Below are 24,824 nucleotides of genomic sequence, written 5' to 3' on the forward strand. Positions count from 1 at the left end.
GAGGCGCTAGGTGCCTTGGTCTTGAAGCCATCTTAAAGGTATCTACAAGGATAGAGGCAGACTGAGAGTCTATAAGAGAGAGAGAATAAGTGAGAAAGAGCATTGACTCAGACTAACTAAATGGAGAAAGCAGACGACGCTATGCAACCATCTTCCAACGCAGGTAGATTCAATATCTTCAGTAGTTCTTCCAATACGCGGCCTAGTCCAGGAGGAGTAGCTAGTAGTACACCTAGTAGTGTGAGCAGCAACTCTGAGAAGCAATCCGTCCAGCTACCCACCATATGCTACCCATCACAACTCCCTCCCGGCCCTCCTACCCATCATCAGATGGGAAACTTCATCGAGGCAACTAGTGCAGTAGCTGGGCCACAGTTTCGTTCAAGATCACAGTTCCCTGGGCAGCTACAGTACTGCAGGACAGCTACATTCACTCAGCTACAGGTAGCGCAGGCAACCTTTCGCTATCCTCCTACTCCACCAGTGGATCTGGCCGAGAGCATCCAACAGCAAGCTCAGTGCGAGCAGGCACCAACTCTCAGCCATATCGGCTACCCTCCTCTCCCACTACCGTCTAATGCTGAGGTACTCCCGCCCGTCTCCACCTGCAGCACGGAGAAGAGCAGCTTTTCTCTTCCCACACCACCAGACCTGATCCCAATATCAAGCTCTGACATGGACTCGAGCTCCATTGCCGTTTCTCCTTCCACAGGTCCTCCTGGAGGTCTCAAACCTTCCCCCTCCTCCTCCTCCTCCTATTATTACCAGCTACCATGGCAGCAGAGCATAACGACCACACCACAGGATCTTCCTTCAGTAGGAGATGCTAATCATCATTGCCTTGCAACTCACTCTCACGTGCAGGCCTGGTCCGGCTCAGAGTCTGCTAGTCCCTCTCCTCTGTCTTTGCAGCAGCGATTCTTTTTCCAACTCCCTCAGTCTGCTACTGCCAATGGACAATATGGAGATAGTAAGTCAGACTTCATTTCCATTCGTGTGTGTGTGTATTATTTAGTGTATGCATGGCATCATGGGCTGCTTTTCAGCAGAATGCACAAATTATGGTTTAAAAAATTGTGATAATATTTTTACTTCAGATTAATTCGGAGCCCCATAAGCAATGTTTGTCCCTTATGATTACACAAGTCCTCCTTTTACTTACTAAACTAGCCTCTTCTCCACACTCCACACACATCATTCCCTGCTACCCATTAGTGCTTAACTGGGTCTTACAGCAATCATTCATTCCACCATACTGCCTTGTACTCAGGGAGTGGACACCCAGGCCACTAATTTACACAAGTACTCCATGAATACACTCAATTGGAGGCTGGACTTCCAATGACCTTAAGCAACTTTGCCACTTAATAAGTGATTGATTCTTCCCCCCTCATTGAGTGTTGTTTGTTGTTGATATTTGTACAGCTGATTACTATAGAAAGCCTACAGCTGCAGACATTTTGTGAGACTCAGAGACACTCCTATGTATAGGATTGCATCATGGTTCTGATCTCACATGCAAAGCTCTTTACAACTCTTTCTTAAGTATTGTCAATGTATTTTCTCTTGTCCTCATTCTCTAGAGTTTGCTATGATAATGTCCTTAGAACACCTGTCACTTTATCATTAGTAGTAGCTCCACTGTATACTCAATGCGGTGCAAGAAGCTACTACCACCTTCATTTTACATTATCTGCCTTTGCAAAACATAATTTGTACTCTGCCTTCCATTTGTAAATCCTCCCCTTCCACTCAAAGTAGACACCCTCATGACTAGGCCTACACAAGCACGCTAGCTTATACTGCAGTAACCTAACCACTGGCTGATCCCTCCCTATGGTCATAGCCTCCTGATTGAGGCTGAGCCTCTTATGTAGTATAATGTCCATGCTTAGTGTGTGGCCTAGTATGCATAGAGAAAGAGAGGCGGGTGATGAGTAAGTGTACTGTGTGTGTGTGTCTATATGATCTATTGAAGGTGTAACTTTGTATGTTGTGTATCAAATGTGAGTGGACTTTCTGCCTTCTTGTTGCTACTGCCTAACCTAACACTGTAGTGGAATGGGTATGGCCTATTTGCAGCTGTTGTTGGACTCTCTCTCCAATGGTCTGTTTGTACACCAACAGCTGCCCCTTCTCTTGTAGTAGTGCTTATAATGCTCAAATGCTTTGATATGAAGCTTTAAAGGACCTTTTTGTTTTAATGGTGGAATATTTGTACGGTTTCAATCATCAATCAATCAATTGCTATTATCATGCCGTCTCTCCCTCTCTCTCTTTTTATAATAGTGTATGCTTATAATGCTGGCATAGCTCGCCAATGCAATAACTGTGGCTCCAGCAACACTCCTCTCTGGAGGAGAAACTCCGAAGGTCACTACCTTTGTAACGCCTGTGGACTTTATTACAGGGTCAACGGTACCAACAGACAAGGACACCAAAAGAAAAAAGTGAGGGTTGCATGCTTTAGTAGTAATTATAGTGTAGCTTGGTTGCTGTACATTGAAATTTACTGTGTTAGATGGTTGTATGGGGTTGTTTACAGCACAGGAGCGGGGATGCCTCTTCATGGCTGAGAGGTAACACCTGCTCTGTGTATTGTTATCAGTAAGGACAATATTTGTCTCTTGTTGTGTTGGTGATTCAGGAACATGTACTATCATAACCATTCACTGTTTTTCTCTCTCTCTCTCTTGCAGGCTACACTCAAGTCTATGAACAATAAGTGCTCAAATTGTGGAACTACCAAGACAGTTTTGTGGAGAAGACTCGAGAATGGAGACCCAGTCTGCAATCCTTGTGGCCTTTATTACAAGCTCAACGGGGTAAGGAGAGAGATAAGAGAGATGAAATGGAAAGTAATAGATTATGCCTTGTTTGTGTGTTTTGCTCTCAATTGCTTGTCTAATAACTACCAAGAGATCTCTTATATAGTCTATCAGAAAAAAGCTGTCTTATTTTGAGTTCATTATCTTGCCTTGATTAGCTTTAATGCTTTGCCAAAAAATTTAAAAAAATACATTTGTGGTTGCTAAAAGAAAAGGGGAGAGAAGATGAAAGGGAGAGAGAGGAATAGAAGGGAGGGAGAGGGTGAGAAGGTTGAGGCAAGCCTTTAAGAGCAGGAGGAGTTGTGTCTTCCTTAATGATATTCACCTTCTTTTGTCAAGAAGGGGTGTATACCACCATATATGGTCATATAGTATTGAGTACTTAAAGCATCATCCTTAGCCTCATAATGCAATGTATTCAGACTGTGTGCATGTGTCTATGTGTGTGGATAGTACCACAATGCAGTCTCCAAGTAGTAAAGGAGGAGCTTAAAACAATCCAGAGTTGTTATAGTGGTATCCTTTGTCGCAATAAGAAATGGGAGGAAGAGAGAGAGAGAGGGTGTGAGGGTGAGTGAAGAGAGTTAGAGAGGAAGGTTAATTAAAGTAGGGTAAACACCACTATTGTTTATTATGGTGCCATTGAGTCATTATATCCTGTTTCCTTTAATTAATATATCCTCTCTCTTCTTCCCTATTGCCATCTTTAGGTAGCAAGGCCCAAGTCTCTTTGCAAGGATACCATTCAGACTCGGAACAGAAAATCCAAAAACGAGTCAAAGAAGTCAAAGTCCGGTAGTACAAGTGGAGCCAGCAGCAGTGGGAGCTCTAGCAAGAAATCAAGCGAGTCCTCCAGCCCGACTCTACTAGGAGGTGCTGGTATGCAGTGTCTTCCTGGCTCCCTCATAATGCACAGTGATAAGCTACACGATGCCTCAGGTATGATGGCCTACCATCACGACCCAAACTCTTCCTCCGCCCCCTCATCGACCATATGCACGACGTCTTCGTACCAGGCCCAGCCCATGAACCCGTATAATTCCTCCCCAACGCAGCACGCTGCCTACGCTTACAACAACATACCTCCATCAACGACCGCTTCGTATGAGTACATGCAGGCCCAGACTCAAGAACCGAAAATGACAGAGTTGGGTATGATCCCACACTCGTCCCCCTCTCCTTATTACTCTCCTCCCACTACAGTACAGGTCCCTATCGAGGGCACTATCAGTGCAGCTGCTGACTGTTATAGTTATTATGGATACGGTGTGACTCCTTCTCCTTCCTCTCATCCTCATGCCTCCCCCCTCTCTTCTCACCACTCCTCCTCTCCTATAATGAATCCCTCTCCTCACCAGATACCTAATGCTGCTCCTGCCATGCAACCACAGCAATTGATGTAGCTCCTTTACTCCAGCACACTAGGGCTGCTCTTTGAAAAGTGATGGATGGACAGTCATTTTCATTCTCACTGGTGCAGCTATATGGCTTTTTATGCATAACTGGTAAAAACACACTGATACTACCCTATCACAATCCAAGACAAATTCCCTTTCTCTTTATTCTCTCCCCCCTCTTTCTCTACAATTTGTATTCCTTATATACATTAATCCACCATTCCTAAAACTTGTTATTTTTGTAAACACCATAGCTCCTGTTCTTATACTTTTGTATCTCATACCACTAGCTATGTGAAGCTAGTATACACTTTATATTATTATTATTTGCATATCTCTCTGTCAGTGGAGCTTGAGTGATCTCAGTTTTATTGAGGCCTCTCTCTCACTAGTAAATATTACTACTGCTGTCTGTGTGAACTTTACACCTTTGAAACTATTTCTCTTTTCACAATCAATGATTCAGGTCAATATTTTTTTGTAATTTTTTGTTAAATAGTATCAATCGTGCTTCCTTCTCTCATCCTCTCTCCCTCTCCTTTATAATCATGTACAGTACATGGAGAATCATTACTTTGTTCAGAATCACTTATGTATAGTTATTAGTTATTTCTTATTAGCTACTCTATTAGTCCTTGTTTGCCTTAATTTTTTTTTATTCTTTTAAAAAGATATTATTATTGTTGTTGTTTTTGTTGTTATTATTTGTTGTATGCTTTTAGTAAAAAATATTTAAAATGATAATTAAAACTTAAAAGCCGCATTGAAGCCCTTGCCGCCACATAGCTTCACTCTCTACTACACTAGAACCACTATGAGACAGATAACTCTCATTGTATTAAGCAAATTCAATTATAATAGCCTTGAAGAGGAGAATATTCACATCATTCACTTCTGAATACACACCGCGTCGGCAAACACCATAAAAAAACATGTACATGTACGTGTAGTACCTATAATACTGTAATATGTATTATACATCTATATGTGCATGTATACGTATATGTGCATGTACATGTACATGACGGCTGATTCTTATAGACTTGTACTTGTGGATAACAATAGTGGGACACTCATACAAGACAAGCCTACACTCTATGTATTCATGTACATGCATACTTACATGTACATGTACATGTACATGTATATATACGCACGGTACATTGATTCCGTCTAAAATTTCTTTATCTCTCAAAAGAGAACACAATCAAAGCCCAATAATAATAATAATAATAACAATGATCTTCGCATTATTTCAATAACAGTGGTTTTGACAGATATTCATGAGTTGGGGGATTGGTTGCTTACATCAGAGTGAAGGCAAGGAGACACAATAATACACACAAAATGATAAAGGGATAACTCGATACCCTCTATCAGATACACAGACAATCAATTGCATCACCAATGATGAACACATCACAATTAAGACAGACATGACATACATGTACATGAATCAGCAGATACATTACTACTACCCTAAAGATACACAGACATAATGCTAAAAGTACACATTATACATGTATACGTATGTTGCCTGTATCTTTTTATACTAAGCGTATGTGTGGTTATACTTGGCACCCAATGAAATGTACTGTGTATTATCATTGGCTATTCATGCCTGTAGTGATCACAATATGTGTTTACTATCCAGTATTGATACTAGTACTAACATTATCAGACTAGGATTATTATTAATTATACAATATCCAAGAAATCCCGTTCTGATGACATTACAGGATGGCTCTTTATAAAAATGATATAATCTCTTACTTCTTAGAAGCTAATTATTGAGACAAATACATACACGTATATGTACATGTACGTGCAGCTCATAACTAACAACTAATTAAGCATCTCAATGATAAGAGAAAAGAATAGAATAAGAAAAAGAGCTGTATAGTATTATAGCATTAGAGGGAGAGAGATTAAGGAGATAACAGTGTGGACAAATAGGCCTTTCCCAATTTCAGTGTCCGGTTGTGGGAGTAGTTGACTCAAAGTGAAATTAAAACAAGCTCATCCAAAATTGGAAGGAGCTTATCAGAGAAGCAGGACAACAAGAGAGAGTGAGTGAGTACTATCATACATTATGTAACACTACACAATAATACTCACGAGCATAACAATTGTATTTAATAATACTAAATAATAATAATAATAATAATAATAGCTACAGTACAGAAAATTATGTTACTTGTCATTCAGATATACAGTGTAACTGTTCATGTGTATGTGTGTAGAGTAGAATTTACAATAAACTTTATAGTTTGCTATGAGTGAGAGAGAGGAGGGAGGAGGAGGAGGAGGAGGAGTGGAGAAGAGGTGCTATGTGGTGGTTGATGTTGGATTGTAGTCATCAATCCTTTCAAGGAGCTTCTCAGAGTAACCAGGAGAATAGTATCTGGAGAGAGAGAGAGAGAGAGAGAGAGAGAGAGAGAGAGAGAGAGAGAGAGAGAGAGAGAGAGAGAGAGAGAGAGATGAGTGGGAGATAAATTATGTCTGAGTTGATTGTTATTATTATATTATTCGAATCATGTTTATTTTATTTTGTTTTGTAATTACAAAGTAAACAATAACTACTTCTCTCTCTCTCTCCCCCCCCCTCTCTCTCTTTCTCTCTTCTTTCCTCAATACTTCCTGAAACTGAGAGTGTGAATGGATGAAGGAAAGAGAGAGAGAGGGAGGGAGGGAGAGATACAGTACAATATATGTAGCTAAAGGGAATGGTGGGTAGATCACTACACGATAACATAAAGAGATGGAACAAGTATAGCTTCAATCAAAACCAAAGTCTAATCAGATTACGGCACACTTGAATTTACTATGATTAATAATAATACCAAATTACTATAAGAGACACTGAGTGGATTCATGAGAGTATAATGCTGGACAATTGAACCCATTCAATGCCACCTCACCAGACTGACTATCAGCTGAGAGTTAAGTGTTGCATCAATACAAACCTCTTATCCTTAGTGAGTGTGTGTTTGTGTGTGAGTATGTGTGAGCATTTGTAGTGTCCTGAAGGACTGCTAGTGCTGTATGTGGTCAGGGAGAATGAGTCTGTGTGGATTGATAATGGTCATTGTGGTATCGGGTGTTATAGTGGGATCCTAATTTAAACGTGAGATGATAATAGTAGTGGTTTCAATGGTGGTTTGAATGGGTCTGCATGGCTATAGTCCATGTACATGTACAGGGTATGTACATGGATCATAGCTTTGCATGTATTGATGTAAGCAGGATTACTATACATGTACATGTACTAGAGTAGTAGAGTTTATAGTACCCTATTGAATGATTATAGTATTACAGTATAAAGTCTTACGAAGTAAGCTCTAAAAATGTGTTTTTAATATTCTTCATTTAATTACTCACAAACGCATGCACATTTTCAAAAGAGGGTTTCTTCACTTGCCAAGATTAGTACACATCATAAATACTAATGACCACAACCAGCCACATTGTACATGTACATGTATAAGTACATGTACATGTACATGCACTACCTAAAGCTAATGCTTATACAGTGTATAAGAAGCAAGCGGATATGATTAAAATCAGCTCAAACTTTCTGGATATTTTACTATAAGACTGTATGTCATTGAAGATGCTTTTGTAGCCAGTTTCAGTCACCTAATTTTATCGTACTCAATCCCTTGGACTACTACGCTATAAGTATAATAAATTAATAATAATATTATCACAATTCTCATTCGGTGGTCAGCTGTGAGTGATACTACTGGATGCATGTGTGTGCAAATAGTACACGACATTCTACTGCTTCTAATAAAAGGTACTACAAAGTATCGTCAGCAAAAGGAACTGGAATACAAATAGAAGGTACTGCAATGCAAGAGATTTGAATACAACTTGGCTTTCTTTGGAAAACTGTTTACTACGATCACTAATGATGACCTGTTTAGAGTAAGAAAGTACATGTACATGTACATATGACATTATAAATACATTGTACTGTATATATGACATATAAATACTCTACATTGTACTGTATCATTGTAGATTGTGTAGAGGTATTGAAAAGGGTTTAAAATAATTTACAGTATCAAGAGGACTGTTGATAGTAGGATTGCTAGGGTTAGGCTGGCCTTTGAAGCTAAGGGCAGTTACTTCTCTTTCCTCTCGTGCTGTTATTAGAGACAAGCTAATGGGCTTTTTTCAGATTCAGTGACACATCCTTAAAGGATTGGGAGGATATTATTGGATAATACAACTACCACAAATTGGATGCCTTTAGGCCACTAATGTGCTTGTCTTTCCACAAAATGAAAATAAAACGAAAAGATAAACAACTCATTTTGTACAAAAAGAGAGAGAGAGAAAGGGAAACATGTAAATAGAAGGTGCATTACATGTACATGTACATGTACATGTACATGTACATGTACATGTACATGTACATGTACATGTATGTATGTACATGTACATGTATTATGTGTAAAATAGGGTCCCCATTTTGGTAAGCACCATTAAGGATGATTTTCATCAGCAAAAAGATTCACCATTGATACTAATTATGACATGATACAGCCTGAAAAACACTATAATACAGCCCATATACATGTACATATACAATGTACATGTAGATGACTTTTGAGTAACTTTAAAAATTTGTAAAAAAAATCCAATTTTGATCGGAATCAGCTCAAACTTGCTACACAACATAAGAACATGTATATGCATCAGAAAACATTACAAAATTAAAGAATTCTCACCTAGTCATTTTTGGTGAAATTTGGCCAATGACCTTGTACTATAGTACAGGGACTTTGGCCTAATTTTGGAGTAACTTTAAAAAATTCAGTTTTGATCAAAATCAGCTCAAACTTACTACACAACATAAGAACATGTATATGTATCAGAAACAATAATAAAAATGAAGAATTTTCTCCTAGTCAATTTTGGCAAAATTTGGCCAGTAACCCTGTACTATAATAGTACAGGGACTTTGGCCCTATTTTTTATTAACTTGACCACATGAGCATAAAAATCAATTGAATATTAATACATTCCCAAAGGCACAATACAAGAAGAGGAGCCAGCCTGTCTAACAATAAAGAAAGATTAAAGGAAGGGCAGGTTAATGGATTGAAACAACCAGCAGAAATGAGTAATACAGAAACCAAATTATTACAAGCAATCTTTGACACATCAAAAGATGAACTTTTAATAGGATGTGACACTGTGGGGTAGTGAGAGGCAATACAAAATCAAGTGAAAATTTCAAAGTGTATAATCCATAAATGTACATATACATGTACATGTACATGCACATGTACATGTACATGTACATTAATGTAGCACATTCATATAAAGATATTCATACCCACATTTATAAGTTTATAAATCATGCACCAAGTACATGTACATGTACATGTACTGTACTTAATGCAGCATAAAATTATAATGAATAAAAATATGTACATGTAGTTAATTAATAATAAGGATGGTTTAATAATTATAGGACACTAGTTAGGACTCTGTGGTCAAAATAATGCCTCAATACATGCCTAGCTCAGTGGTACATGTACTTTTGTACATGAGGAAGGGAAAACCCTAACCCAATGACATGGTCCCTGACCAGAGGAAGAGAAGCCCCAAGGTTGAGGGTAATCAGAAACCAAAGAAAAGGAATGAAGCAAAAGAGTACATGCAGTATAATGATAATAATAATATCAGTTTTCAAATATTTCAAATTAAAATTAGGTTAGGTAGTGTGGGTGTAGTGATGGTTTCTGGTGATATAACTAGTTGGTTGATTGTGATTTAGTCCATTGGAATGAATGTGCTGGTATATGAGCTGATGGATAATCAACTGATAAAATACTTTAAAGTAACAGACCAATTTAATTACAATGTACATGGACTCCCTTACCTAGAAAACACTCCCTCATTCTCTCTCTCTCTCTGATTTTAAAATCTCCTTTCCTTCTCTCTCTCTCTCTCCCTCCCCCTCTCTTTTCCCTACCTCACAATCTCTTCAGGATAACACTTGTTAATGTCATTGATGTATTCTTGTAACACAGAACCTGCTTCAGCATTAATCTCCTGTATCTATAAACAAATAAATAAATAAATAAATAAATAAATGATTGACAATTAGATGTACACGTAAATCAATATTCACAAAAATAAGCATGTTCAGGACATCTTTATTGAATAAAGCATGTTATAACAGAGTCAGTGCTCAACCGAAAACAGAATCAATACAAATCATAGTATTAACATAATTTATTAATAAAATCAGAACTGAAATCAATTATGACGACACCCACATCATTAACATCCAGTACTGCTTCAGTGTACAATGTACATACTCATGTGATACCATACACTATACATGTAGGAAATGGAACTATGGAATGAATGAGTCTGCATTGTTTGGCATGCAACAGATGAACTAACCAAATTATCTAAATTTCTACATTTAATGATAGTGGATCATTAATACATGTACAGTATGTCTGGTATGACTTACACATAAATGTACAGATGTAAGAATGCAGTTATCTATAGGCAATAAAGGTGATAACAAATACCTTCCAACTGAAGTATAGGGCTTAGGGTAAGTTTAATGGAAGGAAGTATCTGCTATAAATGATAGCTAATGGTATAGTCATGAACAATAAACTGATAGGGATTTGGAAACGAGATTAATGATGATGCCATCATACAGAATATTAGCTTAAAGTACATGTGCATGTATATTGCTTTAAACGTTGCAATCGGCTTATTACTTAACAGTTCTGATAATAATAATAATAATAATAATAATAATAATAATAATAATAATATTAAAATAAATACAAGATGAGTATAATACTGGGTGTATACTTGTAAAGTTAGACATTGTGTCGTTAATGGTATTTATAAAAGATAACCGGGGAGGATAATGAAGGAGGAAAAGCAAACGCTACCAAAATAAACAACAAGAGAGAGAGAGAGAGGGCAATAATATATGACAATAATAACAACACTCATTCATACGCTCTAAGCACAATAGAAGGATAAGGTTAATAGTACAGTGCATGTATATACAAAGAGGAATAGACACACACACATAATAATTATTGAACAGCTAAGATGTACCACACACAAAACAGCACAACATCTCAGGGTTCAACATCCCATAGATATAAGGACTTCACCTAACAGGAAAGGTCAATATTTCACTTTCTGATAGAGAATTAGGAGTAAAGAAAAGAGTTGTAAAGAGCAATTACTACTATACTATATCATAGTGTACTTTTATGATATAATGTATATGTCACACAGTCTTTATGGCTATAATAACAAATACCAATCCAGTTATCATTAATGGATGCTGTTTTGATAGACATACGTACATGTACATTAAATCATGTACATGTACCAATATCTAAAAATAATCTGTGTACATGTACATGTTACATGTACACCGTACATGCATTATAAATCAAGCCCAACTTGCGACATATTACATATTACGCGTGTACATGTACCTTCCTTCCTTGTACATGTACATAATACATACATGTACATATATTGAACTCTTATAAAATAAAATTGGTTATTATGGAAGACATGTGTTAGGTACATGCTATGCACATGTATTGTACATGGAAGTCAATATCAACTGTCATAACACGAGGCCATTGGATCAGAGCCATCAAAGTGAGGGATGGTGTATCAAAGCTTAAGGAGCCCTAGACTATAAACAACCACAACATTAGCTAATAAAATAATAATGGAGGAGACTGGATTCTGTCCAACCAATCAATACTACCATATAAGGAAGATGAAAAGAAAGAGGGCTACAATTAAGATCCACATTACATGTACATGTACATGCAATGTTAACCATTACATGTACATGTACATTACATGTACATGTACATTACATTACATGTACATGTATTACAGTATTGAGGTACATGTGTATTTTGTATGGGAGACTAGCATGTACATATACTGCAGTATGTGAGACACCTGAGAGCATTATTGGTTAGGATTGGGTGAAAGGAGGTTGGTTACCTCTGCCTCTCCCTCTCTTTCATGTTGGTCTTACCTTTTTAAGACTTCCAGTGGTGACAAAAAGTCTCCTTGCCTTTGGATCGTGTGGTAATATCTGATATAAAGAGAGAGAGAGATTCTACATTCTTTCTTATAGTATTAATTAAATGTGTCTACATCAGTATAATAATAATAATAATATTAAACTGCATGCATAGCAGATGTACACGTACATGTAAAAGTACATGTACATGTACTTGGAAACATGGATTTATAGTACACAATAATGTTACGTCAAAGGTACATGTACACATGTATGAGCAGAGATGGAAAACTTGAAACATAATACTATTGTAGCAAACTAATATCTCAGTTCCGTATGACATGTACATGTACAGTACATGTACTTTTGATCGTAAAATGTATTAATGTTTGCTGCACTGAAGAATTATTTCTTATAATCATTTCTTGACTACAATCAATCAATGTGTGTAGAAGTACATGTACATGTATATTAAACTATAAAACAGATGGGCTACATGTCCAGCATACATTAACTCAATTAAGATTAAGGGCTTTGACCAATTATAAATATTTCTGATAAAATATTACTCCCTCAGGCATGAAGGCATGTCAAGTGCATCAGTAATTAGATGTACATGAAATAACTATTAATGAGTGTGGTTACATCATTGATGATCCTAATTGTGTTAGCAATGGAAATCATGTAGACATGCACACACACACACACACACACACACACACACACACACACACACATACAATATACATGTACATGTACATGTACATAGTGCTCATACCTTTGAAAACTGACCAGCTACATGTTTAAGAATGTTAGGAGGTGCTTCGTGAAGGAGTGGCTCCAGTGCTGGGAGGTGAGTACAGCGACGTAGAATACTCTTAAGAGCTTTTTTAGACTGAGAGAGAGAGAGAGAGAGAGAGAGAGAGAGAGAGAGAGAGAGAGAGAGAGAGAAACAGGAAGGTTAAAGGGACAAGTAATTAAGGAACAGAGAGAGAGTGAGGAACAAATACAGTACATATGTACATACATGTACATGTATATGTACGCATAATTTAATACATGTACATGTATGTTCTTATCTTTTATTTACATTCACTATCAACGACTGACTGAAAATAAGATAACTATGTAAATAATTACTTTGAGCTAAACATGCAATGATTATCAAGTCTTGTGAAACTGAAGAATAAACAAGACACCACATTTAAATGTACCAGTGGCATTATCAAACCACTTGAGTATTAGAAAACGAACCAAATCTTTATTACTAAAACAAAATTACACCTGTACAGACTAGTCGCCAAATACAGTACATGTACATGTACATGTACATTGGGGTTACATGTACATGTACATGCATTATAGATATGAGTAATAGATACTGTATTATACATGTACATGTTTTTGCCATAATGTAGATGCAGCATTCATTGTACATGCACATAAGCTGTACTTAACTAATGGTATCACGTTACATGTGCATGTGCACTGCCTTGCAGTGGTTGGTGGTGTCATTTTACGTGTGCAAATACATGTACATGTACATCTATGCATGTACATGTACATGTACATGTACTTTAGGTGGCTCTCTATCTTAGATCGTGATAGCATAAAGATAATGGAAGAGAGACTACAGTTAACATAACAATAGAGGGAATGTGTGTGAAAAGTGGGCTGATGGAGAGAAAAGGGGGAGAGAGATAAAGAATTTTAAAAAATAAAAGAAAATTAAAAATAGAGACACACTATGATACAGTAAAAGTAGAGAGATAGGGAGAGAGAGAAAGGGTGACAAATAGACAAGTTTACATGAGTACATGTGCCTACAAAAGAGAAATGATTCACCCGATGCATCATTTAACACGTAATGCAATCTAATTACATCATAGTTACCTAATGAACCCAATTCATACTGGATACTCGATACCTGACCAACTTGTACGGTAATTATAGTTAATTTGCAATTTGGAAGGATATCACTTCCTTCTTGAACTCATTCAAATGCTAACAGGAAAGCGACTAATCCGGACACAATGCAGAGGGTTGTGTTGACCATAAAAGGTACTCTATTCCTCCATGAAGACATAGTGGGTTGCATTCCTAGCTATATACAATGATAAATTGGGATTGTCCTTTTAGAGGGTGATGTAATGAAAGAGAGAATGTGTTAGTAATGAGTGGGCATGCATAATGTAATGCAAAATAATTAATTTAATAATCATATAATTGTAAGAGACATATGACCTCTAAGTCTGTGCATGTACTAAGTGAGTGAGAAAGATTGGGTCACAATTATTGTAATATTGTGTAGCTGCTTCTGTGATTGCAATTTTGATGCACATACATGTGTACATGTACATGCATATACATTGTGGTACTGAACTGATGGTTTTTGTAACAATTTTAAAGCTATATGTACATACATGGATGTATATGTACAGTAAAGCTGCCTAAATCTTCATCAGCACTAATGTCCTCTAATGTACTGTACACCAATCCTCCAATGAATACACATACATGTACATGTACATGTAGATGCACTGTACTATAATAATAACAAATAACAGAGGCCTCTCTCTTTCTCTCTGAGAAACAGCATACAGTAAACATAATATAAAGCAAAACTCTTCATTTCCACAGAATAGAAGATCTAGACACTGCATTCACAATGACTGTACTACTATGAAAAAGGTACACATGGAAATATTGTAGCTCTTGTCAGCTCATGAAGCATGTTTCCAGCTCCCTTAGCAAGCTTTGTAGGAAACCCAGACCATACTATTTTCAAATTCTGTGTTAATTAAAAGTAAAAGCCAAGGGTATACATACATGTACATGTACGTGTAGATTAAGAAAACAGAAGCCTACATTCTGTAGTATGGGAGATTCCTCAAAGTGTGTAAGTTAAAAGTTAATTAGGAAAAAGGTAGTGAAAATACACTGGCCATTATACAATACCTCTCAATACTACTACATGTACATCGTACATGCACATGTACATGTACATACTACATGTACATGTGCAATAAACATGTACATGTACCTTTGATTGGAGATCTTCAGAGCTGGATATGTCAAGGTATAGCTTGAGTAGACGAGGGAGTGCATTAGCTAGTGCTATTGCTTTGGCGTGCTCAGGACTGTGCCTACCAATCTGTCCCAGTGCCCAGGCCGTGGCTGCTAGTATGTGATCCTCTGGCTCGTCTGATAGTATGATGGATAGTTGGACTACACCCTATGAGGAAAAGAAGTGTAAGAGACTGAGAGTATGTTCATCGCACACATGTACATGTATACGTCAGGGTGTGAAATTGTAAGAAATCAAATTATAACCCAGGAATGTACATGTAATATTTACATGTTATATGCAATTTTTATAGTTGAAAGTTTCCAATCAAAATTAAATTTTCAAAGTTGCTCCAAAATTGGGCCAACAGGGTGATTGACCAAATTTCATTAAAAATGAAAAGGAGAGAACTCTCCATTTTTATAATGTTTTTTGATACATATACATGTTCTTATGTTGTGTAGAAAGTTTGAGCTGATTCCAATCAAAATTGGATTTTCTACAAATTTTTAAAGTTGCTCCAAAATTGGGCCAAAGACACTGTACTATAGTACAGGGTGATCGGTCAAATTTCATCAAAAATTACAAGGAGATAATTTTCAATTTTTATAACTATTTATAATACACATACATGTTCTTATGCTATGTAGAAAGTTTGAGCTGATTCCAATAAAAATCTGATTTTTTTACAAATTTTTAAAGTCACTCAAAAATTGGGCGAAAGGCCATGCCGTACTGTATGTACTGGTACATACATGTACATGTAACGGTATATTTCATCAAAAGTGACTCAGAGAAATTCTCCATGAAAAGGCAAAGCAAAACTGAAGACCATGACTATGGTACCTAAAAACACCATTATGAATTTTTTATGAGATTGTGCAATAGCTTATCAACAAAATTAATAAAAATAAGTCTTTTGTTGTTGTTATTTTTGGTTTTTGGTTTTCTTTTTTTTTTGTTTTTTGTGTCTTTCTGCCATCATTTGTTTTATAATAATAATAATAATAATAATAATAATAATAATAATAATAAAGGTTTTTAATCTCACTAGAAACTAGGTGAATGTATAAAAATAAAGTATCAGTGTTCAGGGTAATGTTACTATAGCGTATAAAAATGTTCCATTTTTGTTGCTGTAATGTGAGCACGATGATTTAATACCAATACCTACATGTATACATGTAGTCCGGATGACAATGAAGTACAATCAATCAATCAAAAAACAACACTGACCAACCGAGACATAGCCAAAACATCATGTTCCGCATGTATTCACACCAATTATCTTATTTACAAATTTACCATTAATTTTCAATGATTTATTTACACACATTCTCACACACACACTGTAATACTAATAGTACATACAGTACTATACATACATGTACACGTACATGTACAATACATGTACATGTATATGTACCTTAGATACGATGACTGCCATAGCCAGGTTCTCAGAATGCGCTGCGACGTATCCTAGCATCATTATTCCAGGGAGACGGACATTGCCTTTAGCTTCACCAATGTAATCAACGACTGCAGCCACACCTCCTGAATTAACTATCAACTGAGACAACTAAAAACAGAGATTGAAATCTAAAAGTACATCTACGTTGTATACATGTACATGTACATGTACGTGTATACGTGTACATGTACATGTATACATGTACATGTACCAATATGTGAATAACAAGGCTATTTTTTCTGAATTAAAACAATTACTGCCTACATGTACATGTATGTACATGTGTAATTACTGATAATGCACATGTTAAACACATGTCCAAGTTACGCGTACATGTACATGTACATGTAATTGGCGGCCTAGCTCACTTCAGGGGTGTGTTTAGCAATCTCACGAATCAGAGTAGCAACATTCTTCTTTACATATTCATCAGAGTCTGATAATAATGAAAAATAAAAATGACAATAATAATAATAATAATAATAATAATAATAATAATAATAATAATAATAATAATAATAATAATAATAATAATAATAATAACAATAATAATAATAATAATAATAACAATCTTAGTACAATGTAGGTGTTATTTTTGCAATGATTTACAATGTACATAAACATGTAATATTTGGCAGATTTTAATGAATTCTTAATTCACTTCGAATAACCATTGACCAACCTGTTAATGAATTAAGTACAACAGGAAATATTTCAGCCTCGACAACCATCTCAGCCAATTCCACTGAATGCTTTGATATTTGACTCAGAGCAGAAAAAACTTGACGCTATAAAAACAATACAGCAAACATCATAACTTAAAAAACAGCTACATGTACATGTACACCATACATACATGTACATGTAAAAAAAGATCTAGGGGTCAGTTAATTCTTCATAAGAATTAGGCACCTAAATTTTCTATATAATTATCAATCTTTAACGTCATTTTTTATACAGATTTTTATAAAGAGCTTTATAACAATTAATATTGTACAGTACATGTACATGTATATGCTTTTTAAAATTAATTTTACCTTTAGTCTAGCATCAGAGTTTTCAATGAGTCTAGCAAGATGAACAATAGACCCAGCATCCACCACAGTCTGTGCCAACTATAGGAATGAATCCACAACAGTACACTATTACACAATGTACTGTGCATGTACACGCATCCTATCTTATCACTCTATGACCTCTCTCTCTTCCTCACCCTTTCTCTGACCTTCTGACCTCTTACCCTAGCTCTCCTCTCTTTTTGTCTCTTTCTCTATTTTCTCTTCCCCCTCTCCCTCCATCTCCCTCCCTTCTCTCTCCCTCCCCCCTCTCCCTCCCTCCCTCCTCTCCCTCCCTCCCTCCCTCCTCCCCCTTTCTCCTCTCCCTCCCTCCCTCCCTCTTCCTCCCGTTCTCTTCCTCTCCTCCCTCACCTCAGGGCTATGTTTGCTAATATCGCTAAGAGCTGATGCTGTTATCCTCTTGAGTGATATCTCTGGCTCTTGAATACAAAGCACAAGCAAAGGAACTGCTCCAGCATCAACGACTGCCTGTGACAACTCTAAAATAATTAAAGAAGTTGATAAAAGATTCATGTACATGTACATGCTAGCCCAAATTATAGTCACATGTAAAAAATACGTAAATAAATAATAAAATTTAAAACTCAATTGGAACTCAGTGATAGTCACAAGATAGAGACAGTAAGTCATGGCCGCTGCTATTACATTATAAATTTACAACACTTGAGTATATCGTACCCATTAATTAGTAGTCCATAAATGTACATGTATGAAAATATCAACAACATTGTAACCGCATGATGTCTGCATGTGCAGTACATGTGGGACAATCATGGCTTAATTTAAACCTTGAACTTAGTAGAAATTACAAATATTAATGTACATGTATGTACCGTATATTCTTAAATGAAAGCCGGGTTTGAATTGAAGCCTGTCTTAAGGCCTTTTCACACTGGCCAAGGTAATGCGCATTAATGCCCATTAATCGTGTTCACACTATAGTGGTTTTGAATTAATGTGCATCACTCTCACTTCACCTCCAGAGGTGGATTGATGTGAAGTGATGCGCTTCGATCAATGTAAACCAATGGCAACAATTAAAGAACACAAAATGATACATAATTCAGCTGCTAGTGTGAACACGATCAATGTGCATTATTTCAGCTGTGCCAACAAAGCGCATCAAAGCGCTTTGAAAATTGTGCCAGTGTGAAAAGGCCTTTAAATTGAAGCCAGGTGCTGCACAGAAAATAGCAAATAAACGCCTGTCTTAATTAAACGCCACGGAAGCCACACCCACACCCACGTGTTTCTAAGAAGACTAAGATTTTTGTGCACGCAATGTCTGAGAAAGAGAAGCGGCAAGAACTACAGGCTTTCTTTCAAACTGAAAGCTGTTGAAATAGCTAAAAGGCACAGTAAAGAATCTGCTGCTAGACAGTGTAACGTGGACCCAAGAAGAATAAGAGAATGGTGTTCTCAAAAGGATAGGTTAACTGAAATGAATAATTAAACTGAAATTAATTAACGCCTGTCTCAAATAAACGCCTCTCTTAAATAAACGCTGGGCTAGCAGGAGCTGGAAAGAAATAGACGCCCGGGCTTCTATTTAAGAAAATACGGTATATTAATAAAATTGAGAAATTCAACGCAATCATTTAACATTATGTGGATAATGCATCCATCAACTTTACATGCTGTAACTATAACTACATGAACATGTGAATGCATAAATGTACATATACATGTACATCTACATGTACATTGTACATCTACACGTATAATTAAACTGATATCAAAGTGACTATGAGTACATGTACTATTACATGATACAAATGATGACCCAGCGTCTCGTGAAAAATGTACATGATGTAATTACGGCTGAGAAAGGGAATAGACCGTATACTATGAATGGCTACTGGGAAGCCAGTTGAACCCCATAATCAATCAATTACAACTATAACTACATGTACATGTACACGAGATACATGTACATGTATATGTAAAACAATACTATTCACACGTTTGTATCAAAATGTGGGAATTATTATTTATAATAAGGACTGATAGTAACTTATGGAAAAAAGATCAGGTTTCTCTCACCATGTAATTATGATATCATTGACCTTTGCTACTACCCATAGAATCCTTATTAAAAAATATCAGGCAAATACACATGTACTATATGTCACTTCCTCTTTAACCGCCCACTCACTAGTGACTCCGCCCACTCACTTCATTGACCCCCACACTTGGACTTATCTCAATTGGTACAACCAAACATGTTTACAAAACCACGAAACATTTCCAGTCCCAGAGTTCTCCCCACTGCCTGTCATGTGTTTTGTACATGTACATGTACATGTTCTTGTCGCACATGCTTGTTGTGGTCTTGCGTGGTGCTTCATTATAAACTGGACTGATTAATACAGGCAATATACATGCATCATACATTAATAATGCCTATACTATGTATTATAATGTATATACAAGTACATGTACATGTACATTGTACATCTACTGCATTTTCCAATTATAGATGACTAATACACTTAATTTTGAATGGGCATATCAGCAATAAAAAATGATGCAACTCAGAAAAGCTCTGAGATACTTTTTGGACTCTGATATTATAAGTTAACATTCACCTCAAAATCCTCATCTAAATTTTAGTAATTTTATTTCAAAACGAGTGACATTTTCGCCTAAAAATTTAGTAGTTTTTATCTCAAAATGAGTGACAATTTTCACCTAAAATTTGGTTAATTTTTATGTTAAAGTGGCCCTCATATCATGTACATGCATATAATGGATAATTGTATCTAAAGTTGCTTTCCCTTCTCTTTACCTGCATTATGGCGGGCGATGTATCCTAGAGCCCAGGCTGCTGACTCCTTCACTCCAGGGTCAAACTCTTCAAGACATATGACCAGTGCATCAAGAGCACCACAATCTACTACTTGCTGTCATTAGGAGAGAGAGAGAGAGGAAGAGGAAGTGAGTCAAGGAGAGGAAGAGAGAGAAAAGCAGGAAAGAGGACAAAGTAGAGGAACTATAATGATTAATGGCATGTGTAATATCCTAATTAATATCTAATTAAAATTCAATAAATGCATAATAGGCAAGCCAGCAATGTTATACCAATACAGGCACCATACATGTACAGGTACTATTATTATAATAAAAGTCCAATAATACGCTACAATGCGCAATCAACCTGTGCCAACTCTGGTGAATGCTTTGCTACAGCACGTAGCACAAATGAAGCAGCTTTCTTATAGAATCTCTGAGAGAGAGAGAAAAAAATGGGAAAATATGGAGAGAGAGAGAGAGAGAAAGAGAGAGAGAGAGAGAGAGAGAGAAAGAGAGAAAGAGAGAGAGAGAGAGAGAGAGAGAGAGAAAGAGAGAGAGAGAGAGAGAGAGAGGGAGAGAGAGAACAAGAGAAAACGAAGAAAAATTAGATTATCACATGCTTAATATGTTTGTACTGAACAATGCTCGATCATAATTCTGATAAGTAAATTTGTTACATTTTGTTCAGCGAGTGAATAGACCAGCTGTGGTAATATGTCTCCTTTTACAACAGCCTCAGCTAAATCATCATTGTAGTTGGCTAGACGGCCCAAGGCAAGGGCAGCAGTCTGCTGTACTGATGAAACAGTATCTAGCAATAATGGACGAAGTAGCTGCATCACTCCTATGACAATAAAAGAATGGAAGAAAGAGAGGAGAGAGAACATGTAAAATTATTAGTATACCTTATACAATGAGATGGTGGTATCTATTACAATTATTTATCATACTGAAGGCCATTATGTACCCAGTATAATAAGCTGCATTTATTTTAGCAAGAGCCCAGGTATTTTTTAAACAGGAGGTGAATTAGTAAAATCCCTGGGTCACTTACAAGTTTGTATTAACCTGGCATTAACCTCCTGGGATTAGTTAACTTTCTGGCAATTTACTTATTAACTTTCCACTAATTTATTAATTAACCTTCTAGGTAAAATTAATCGTGGCAAGATATTTAATTTATGAGTTCAAAATCAAGTAATCTGATTGCTCAGTTACAAATAGACACAGTTAAATTTATATTATCATTATTTCAATCATCACTTAATGATAATTAGACCTGGGTGATAGACAGACAGTCAGATACAACAATATAACCCTAAAATCTAATAATCTGACCACATTAATTAAGTAGATTTGTATGTGGCTACAAATCACAGATTCAAAAGACTAAAATACTCATTTTGATAAATGACTCATCGTGTGGGACATGGTTTTAAAGGGCTTGTCTGTACTATACAATTAGACATACGTCATCTTCATTACCACAATGCAATTAAATAATAATAAAATAAGGAATCTTTTAAATAAATAAAATAATAATAATTAAAGTGATGCTAGGAGGTGAACACACGTCAACGTGCTCTTTAAAAATAAGCATATATATATACACATGTATATGCTAAAAATGACATTAATATAATGAATTGCCAAGCATAAATATTGAAAATACTCATGGGTGTGGTTGATTACAAGAAAGTCTAGAAAGTGTACTGTATTTAGCTAGTAGTAATAGCCTCTATTTAGGTCTACTGACCAGCATTTTGTAGTGTTTCAATATTCTGTGGCCTGGAAGCCAGCTCAGCCACTGTTTGGACGAATTCTGTCCTGGACTTTTGGTATCTTTCAAAAACTACAAAGAAATAGAGACTAGTAGCAAGAAAGGCCGGTAACTAACCCTGTAGGACCTGTCGCTGACTCATAATAGAAGAGAAAAGAACTCGAGAAGATACTCCACAGCTACAGTTTATCAGTCGCTTAGCAACGAGATCACGTGGTATAACATTAATAATTATTAACTAACCCAGCGCGCTAATTAATCGAAATTAAAATAGCGCGAGAGTGAATAAAAATAATCATTATTTACAAGAATGCTATCCAAAAATCCTTTTCTTAAGTATGTAGACTACAACAGAGAAGAACAGTACCAGTCCAAAGAATATCAATATTTTATCTACGACATCACGTCTTCCAAATTTAGTAATGAGGCGATGGGAGATATCAATATGAGAACCCATAGCTTCCATCTCAGAGCTTGTGTCTTTCAATACACTAGAGGAATCAACTGGATGGAGGAAAGAAAAAGATTGAAATATCATTAATAGTAGTATATAATTATAATTACTTTAAGACTATTATTAGCAAAGAGCTATTGTATAGCGGAAATTTTTTTGTAGATTTTGCATTTTTTTAATTTACGAAAATAAAATCCACGATTCAATACAGTTCAAGATGGCCAAAAAGTAAAAAAAAAACTACAGGAATTAAAGCCACAAAATTGATTTTTGAACAGATCCACAAAATTTTTTCGCTATACGGTATTAGTGAATTACCTAAAGTTCTCATAGTGTCTTCACTCCTACTTACACTTGATGCTAGAGTCTGTCTCAGCTCCTTGAGGCTATCAGTAACATTGCTAGCAGCTTGCAATGAGCCATCTTGTCTCTTCCTAACCAAGTGCTGTATGCTTCATGCATTGACTAACCCCCTCTCTCTTTCTCACTCTCTCTCACTCTCACATTAAATATACTAACAATGAATGTTGTATGCAAAAGTAATGTCTACATTGATGCATGAATACTGACATGTACCAAGTACAAGGAATTGCATTATTATAAATACCTCTGTTTTAATCTCACTTCTTTTCCTCATAATTATTTTTTCTCCTCTTACCTCTGTCTCGTTTGGCTTGTCTCTTCGTCAGTTGATAGGCCAAGAAGACTCTCTCTGTCTTTCTTCACTAGTTTGGCCTTCACTGATAAGTTTGCACGTTTTAATTTAGTCTGCAAACTAAAATTAATTAATTAATTAATTAAAAAATAATAAGAACCATTTAGGCCATGGTCTTTGGCCAAATGAAAGAAGAACAGCTTACATCAAACTTTCTACATAAGATAATACAGAATTTTCTCCTAGAAATTTTTGGCAAAATTTGGCCAAAGTCCCTGTTTTTTTGAGTAACTTAAAAAAATTCATAAAAAATCCAATTTTGATCGGAATCAGCTCAAACTTGCTACACAACATAAGTACATGTATATGCATCAGAAAACATTATAAAATTAAAGAATTCTCACCTAGTCATTTTTGATGAAATTTGGCCAATGACCCTGTACTATAGTACAGGGACTTTGGCCCAATTTTTGAGTAACTAAAAAAATTTGTAAAAAATCCAATTTTGATCGGAATCAGCTCAAACTTGCTACACAACATAAGTACATGTATATGCATCAGGAACAATTATAAAAATGGAAAATTCTCTCCTAGTCATTTTTGAAAAAATACCATGTGCTACAGTACAGGGTAATTTATTAAATTTTGGAGCAACTTTAATTTTTGCACAACATGAGAACATGTATAGATATATCAGAAAATGTACTCCTAGTCATCAGTGAGGTCTGTATGAGGTCTTACTCTATCAATTGTGAATTATGCCAATCTGCCAGTCCCTTCAACTCTTCTCTCTCATTACTTACTCTTGCCTCTCTTTGCTGTGACTCAAGATTCTGCAAAAAAGAACATAACATTGAAGTCATTACAATTATTAAAAACCTTTCAAATACCATTTTTTTTCATGCATGCAGTGTTGTTTTCTTTTAAAATTGGTAGTAATAATCCTTTGCCATAGTTAACCATACTTGCCATTCCTTCATAGCCATTTTGTTTAAAGCAATATTTAAATCAAACAATAGACAATGGCTTCTAAATTTCCAGCCTAAATACTGTGAATGATCACCTTTATCTTAGCTCTAAGTTGTTCCATGAGGTTTCTTATTTGCTTATTGAGTGACTGTATGTCGAATGAGTCTCCATCACTTGTCCTCAAGTGTTCAATAAGGACAGAAAGCTTTACCTCTAACTGTGATGCTACTTCTCCAGTTGCCTCCATTTTTAATAAAGGCACAAAGGGTTAAAGT

General features: G+C 36.1%; 3 protein-coding genes across 3 annotated transcripts; 1 reads left to right on the forward strand and 2 right to left on the reverse strand.

Annotated features, from left to right (window-relative positions):
- Positions 1-4,709, forward strand: LOC100636783 (transcription factor GATA-4-like). The gene is made up of 4 exons (XM_019995021.1): positions 1-970; positions 2,290-2,450; positions 2,700-2,825; positions 3,539-4,709. Exons 1-4 carry the CDS (start codon positions 121-123, stop codon positions 4,229-4,231), a joined length of 1,830 nt encoding a protein of 609 aa, XP_019850580.1. The 5' UTR covers positions 1-120; the 3' UTR covers positions 4,232-4,709.
- Positions 4,710-6,339: 1,630 nt separating this feature from the next.
- Positions 6,340-22,673, reverse strand: LOC100634144 (sperm-associated antigen 6-like). The gene is made up of 15 exons (XM_003385560.2): positions 22,589-22,673; positions 22,448-22,543; positions 21,369-21,535; positions 21,056-21,124; positions 20,687-20,801; positions 18,250-18,377; positions 17,860-17,937; positions 17,505-17,610; positions 17,191-17,258; positions 16,778-16,930; positions 15,328-15,519; positions 13,063-13,179; positions 12,297-12,356; positions 10,218-10,303; positions 6,340-6,629 (listed from the first exon to the last, which is right to left on the reverse strand). Exons 1-15 carry the CDS (start codon positions 22,611-22,613, stop codon positions 6,554-6,556), a joined length of 1,536 nt encoding a protein of 511 aa, XP_003385608.1. The 5' UTR covers positions 22,614-22,673; the 3' UTR covers positions 6,340-6,553.
- Positions 22,674-22,702: 29 nt separating this feature from the next.
- Positions 22,703-24,819, reverse strand: LOC100634270 (vesicle transport protein SEC20-like). Its single transcript, XM_003385561.3, has 5 exons — positions 24,644-24,819; positions 24,322-24,413; positions 23,584-23,700; positions 23,244-23,359; positions 22,703-22,975 (listed from the first exon to the last, which is right to left on the reverse strand). The coding sequence occupies exons 1-5, from the start codon at positions 24,794-24,796 to the stop codon at positions 22,785-22,787; spliced, it is 669 nt and encodes a 222-aa protein (XP_003385609.1). The 5' UTR covers positions 24,797-24,819; the 3' UTR covers positions 22,703-22,784.
- Between the last annotated feature and the right edge of the window lie 5 nt (positions 24,820-24,824).

The sequence above is a fragment of the Amphimedon queenslandica genome, unplaced genomic scaffold, assembly GCF_000090795.2.
Source record: "Amphimedon queenslandica unplaced genomic scaffold, v1.1 AMPQUscaffold_13456, whole genome shotgun sequence".
Taxonomy (NCBI): Eukaryota; Metazoa; Porifera; class Demospongiae; order Haplosclerida; family Niphatidae; genus Amphimedon; species Amphimedon queenslandica.

What these genes read in the sequence shown, in the direction of transcription:
- LOC100634144 (XM_003385560.2), bottom strand. Translation starts at nt 22,613, where the DNA reads ATGAGTCAGCGACAGGTCCTACAGG. An exon ending in ATTCACTCGCTGAACAAAAT is followed by an intron (nt 21,125 to 21,368) that starts GTAACAAATTTA and finishes TCTCTCTCTCAG; the next exon opens with AGATTCTATAAGAAAGCTGC. An exon ending in ACTCTGATGCTAGACTAAAG is followed by an intron (nt 17,611 to 17,859) that starts GTAAAATTAATT and finishes TTGTTTTTATAG; the next exon opens with CGTCAAGTTTTTTCTGCTCT.
- LOC100636783 (XM_019995021.1), top strand. Translation starts at nt 121, where the DNA reads ATGGAGAAAGCAGACGACGCTATGCAACCATCTTCCAACGCAGGTAGA. An exon ending in AAGGACACCAAAAGAAAAAA is followed by an intron (nt 2,451 to 2,699) that starts GTGAGGGTTGCA and finishes TCTCTCTTGCAG; the next exon opens with GCTACACTCAAGTCTATGAA. An exon ending in TTTATTACAAGCTCAACGGG is followed by an intron (nt 2,826 to 3,538) that starts GTAAGGAGAGAG and finishes TGCCATCTTTAG; the next exon opens with GTAGCAAGGCCCAAGTCTCT.
- LOC100634270 (XM_003385561.3), bottom strand. Translation starts at nt 24,796, where the DNA reads ATGGAGGCAACTGGAGAAGTAGCATCACAGTTAGAGGTAAAGCTTTCT. An exon ending in ACAAGCCAAACGAGACAGAG is followed by an intron (nt 23,360 to 23,583) that starts GTAAGAGGAGAA and finishes GCACTTGGTTAG; the next exon opens with GAAGAGACAAGATGGCTCAT. An exon ending in AGACACTATGAGAACTTTAG is followed by an intron (nt 22,976 to 23,243) that starts GTAATTCACTAA and finishes TCCTCCATCCAG; the next exon opens with TTGATTCCTCTAGTGTATTG.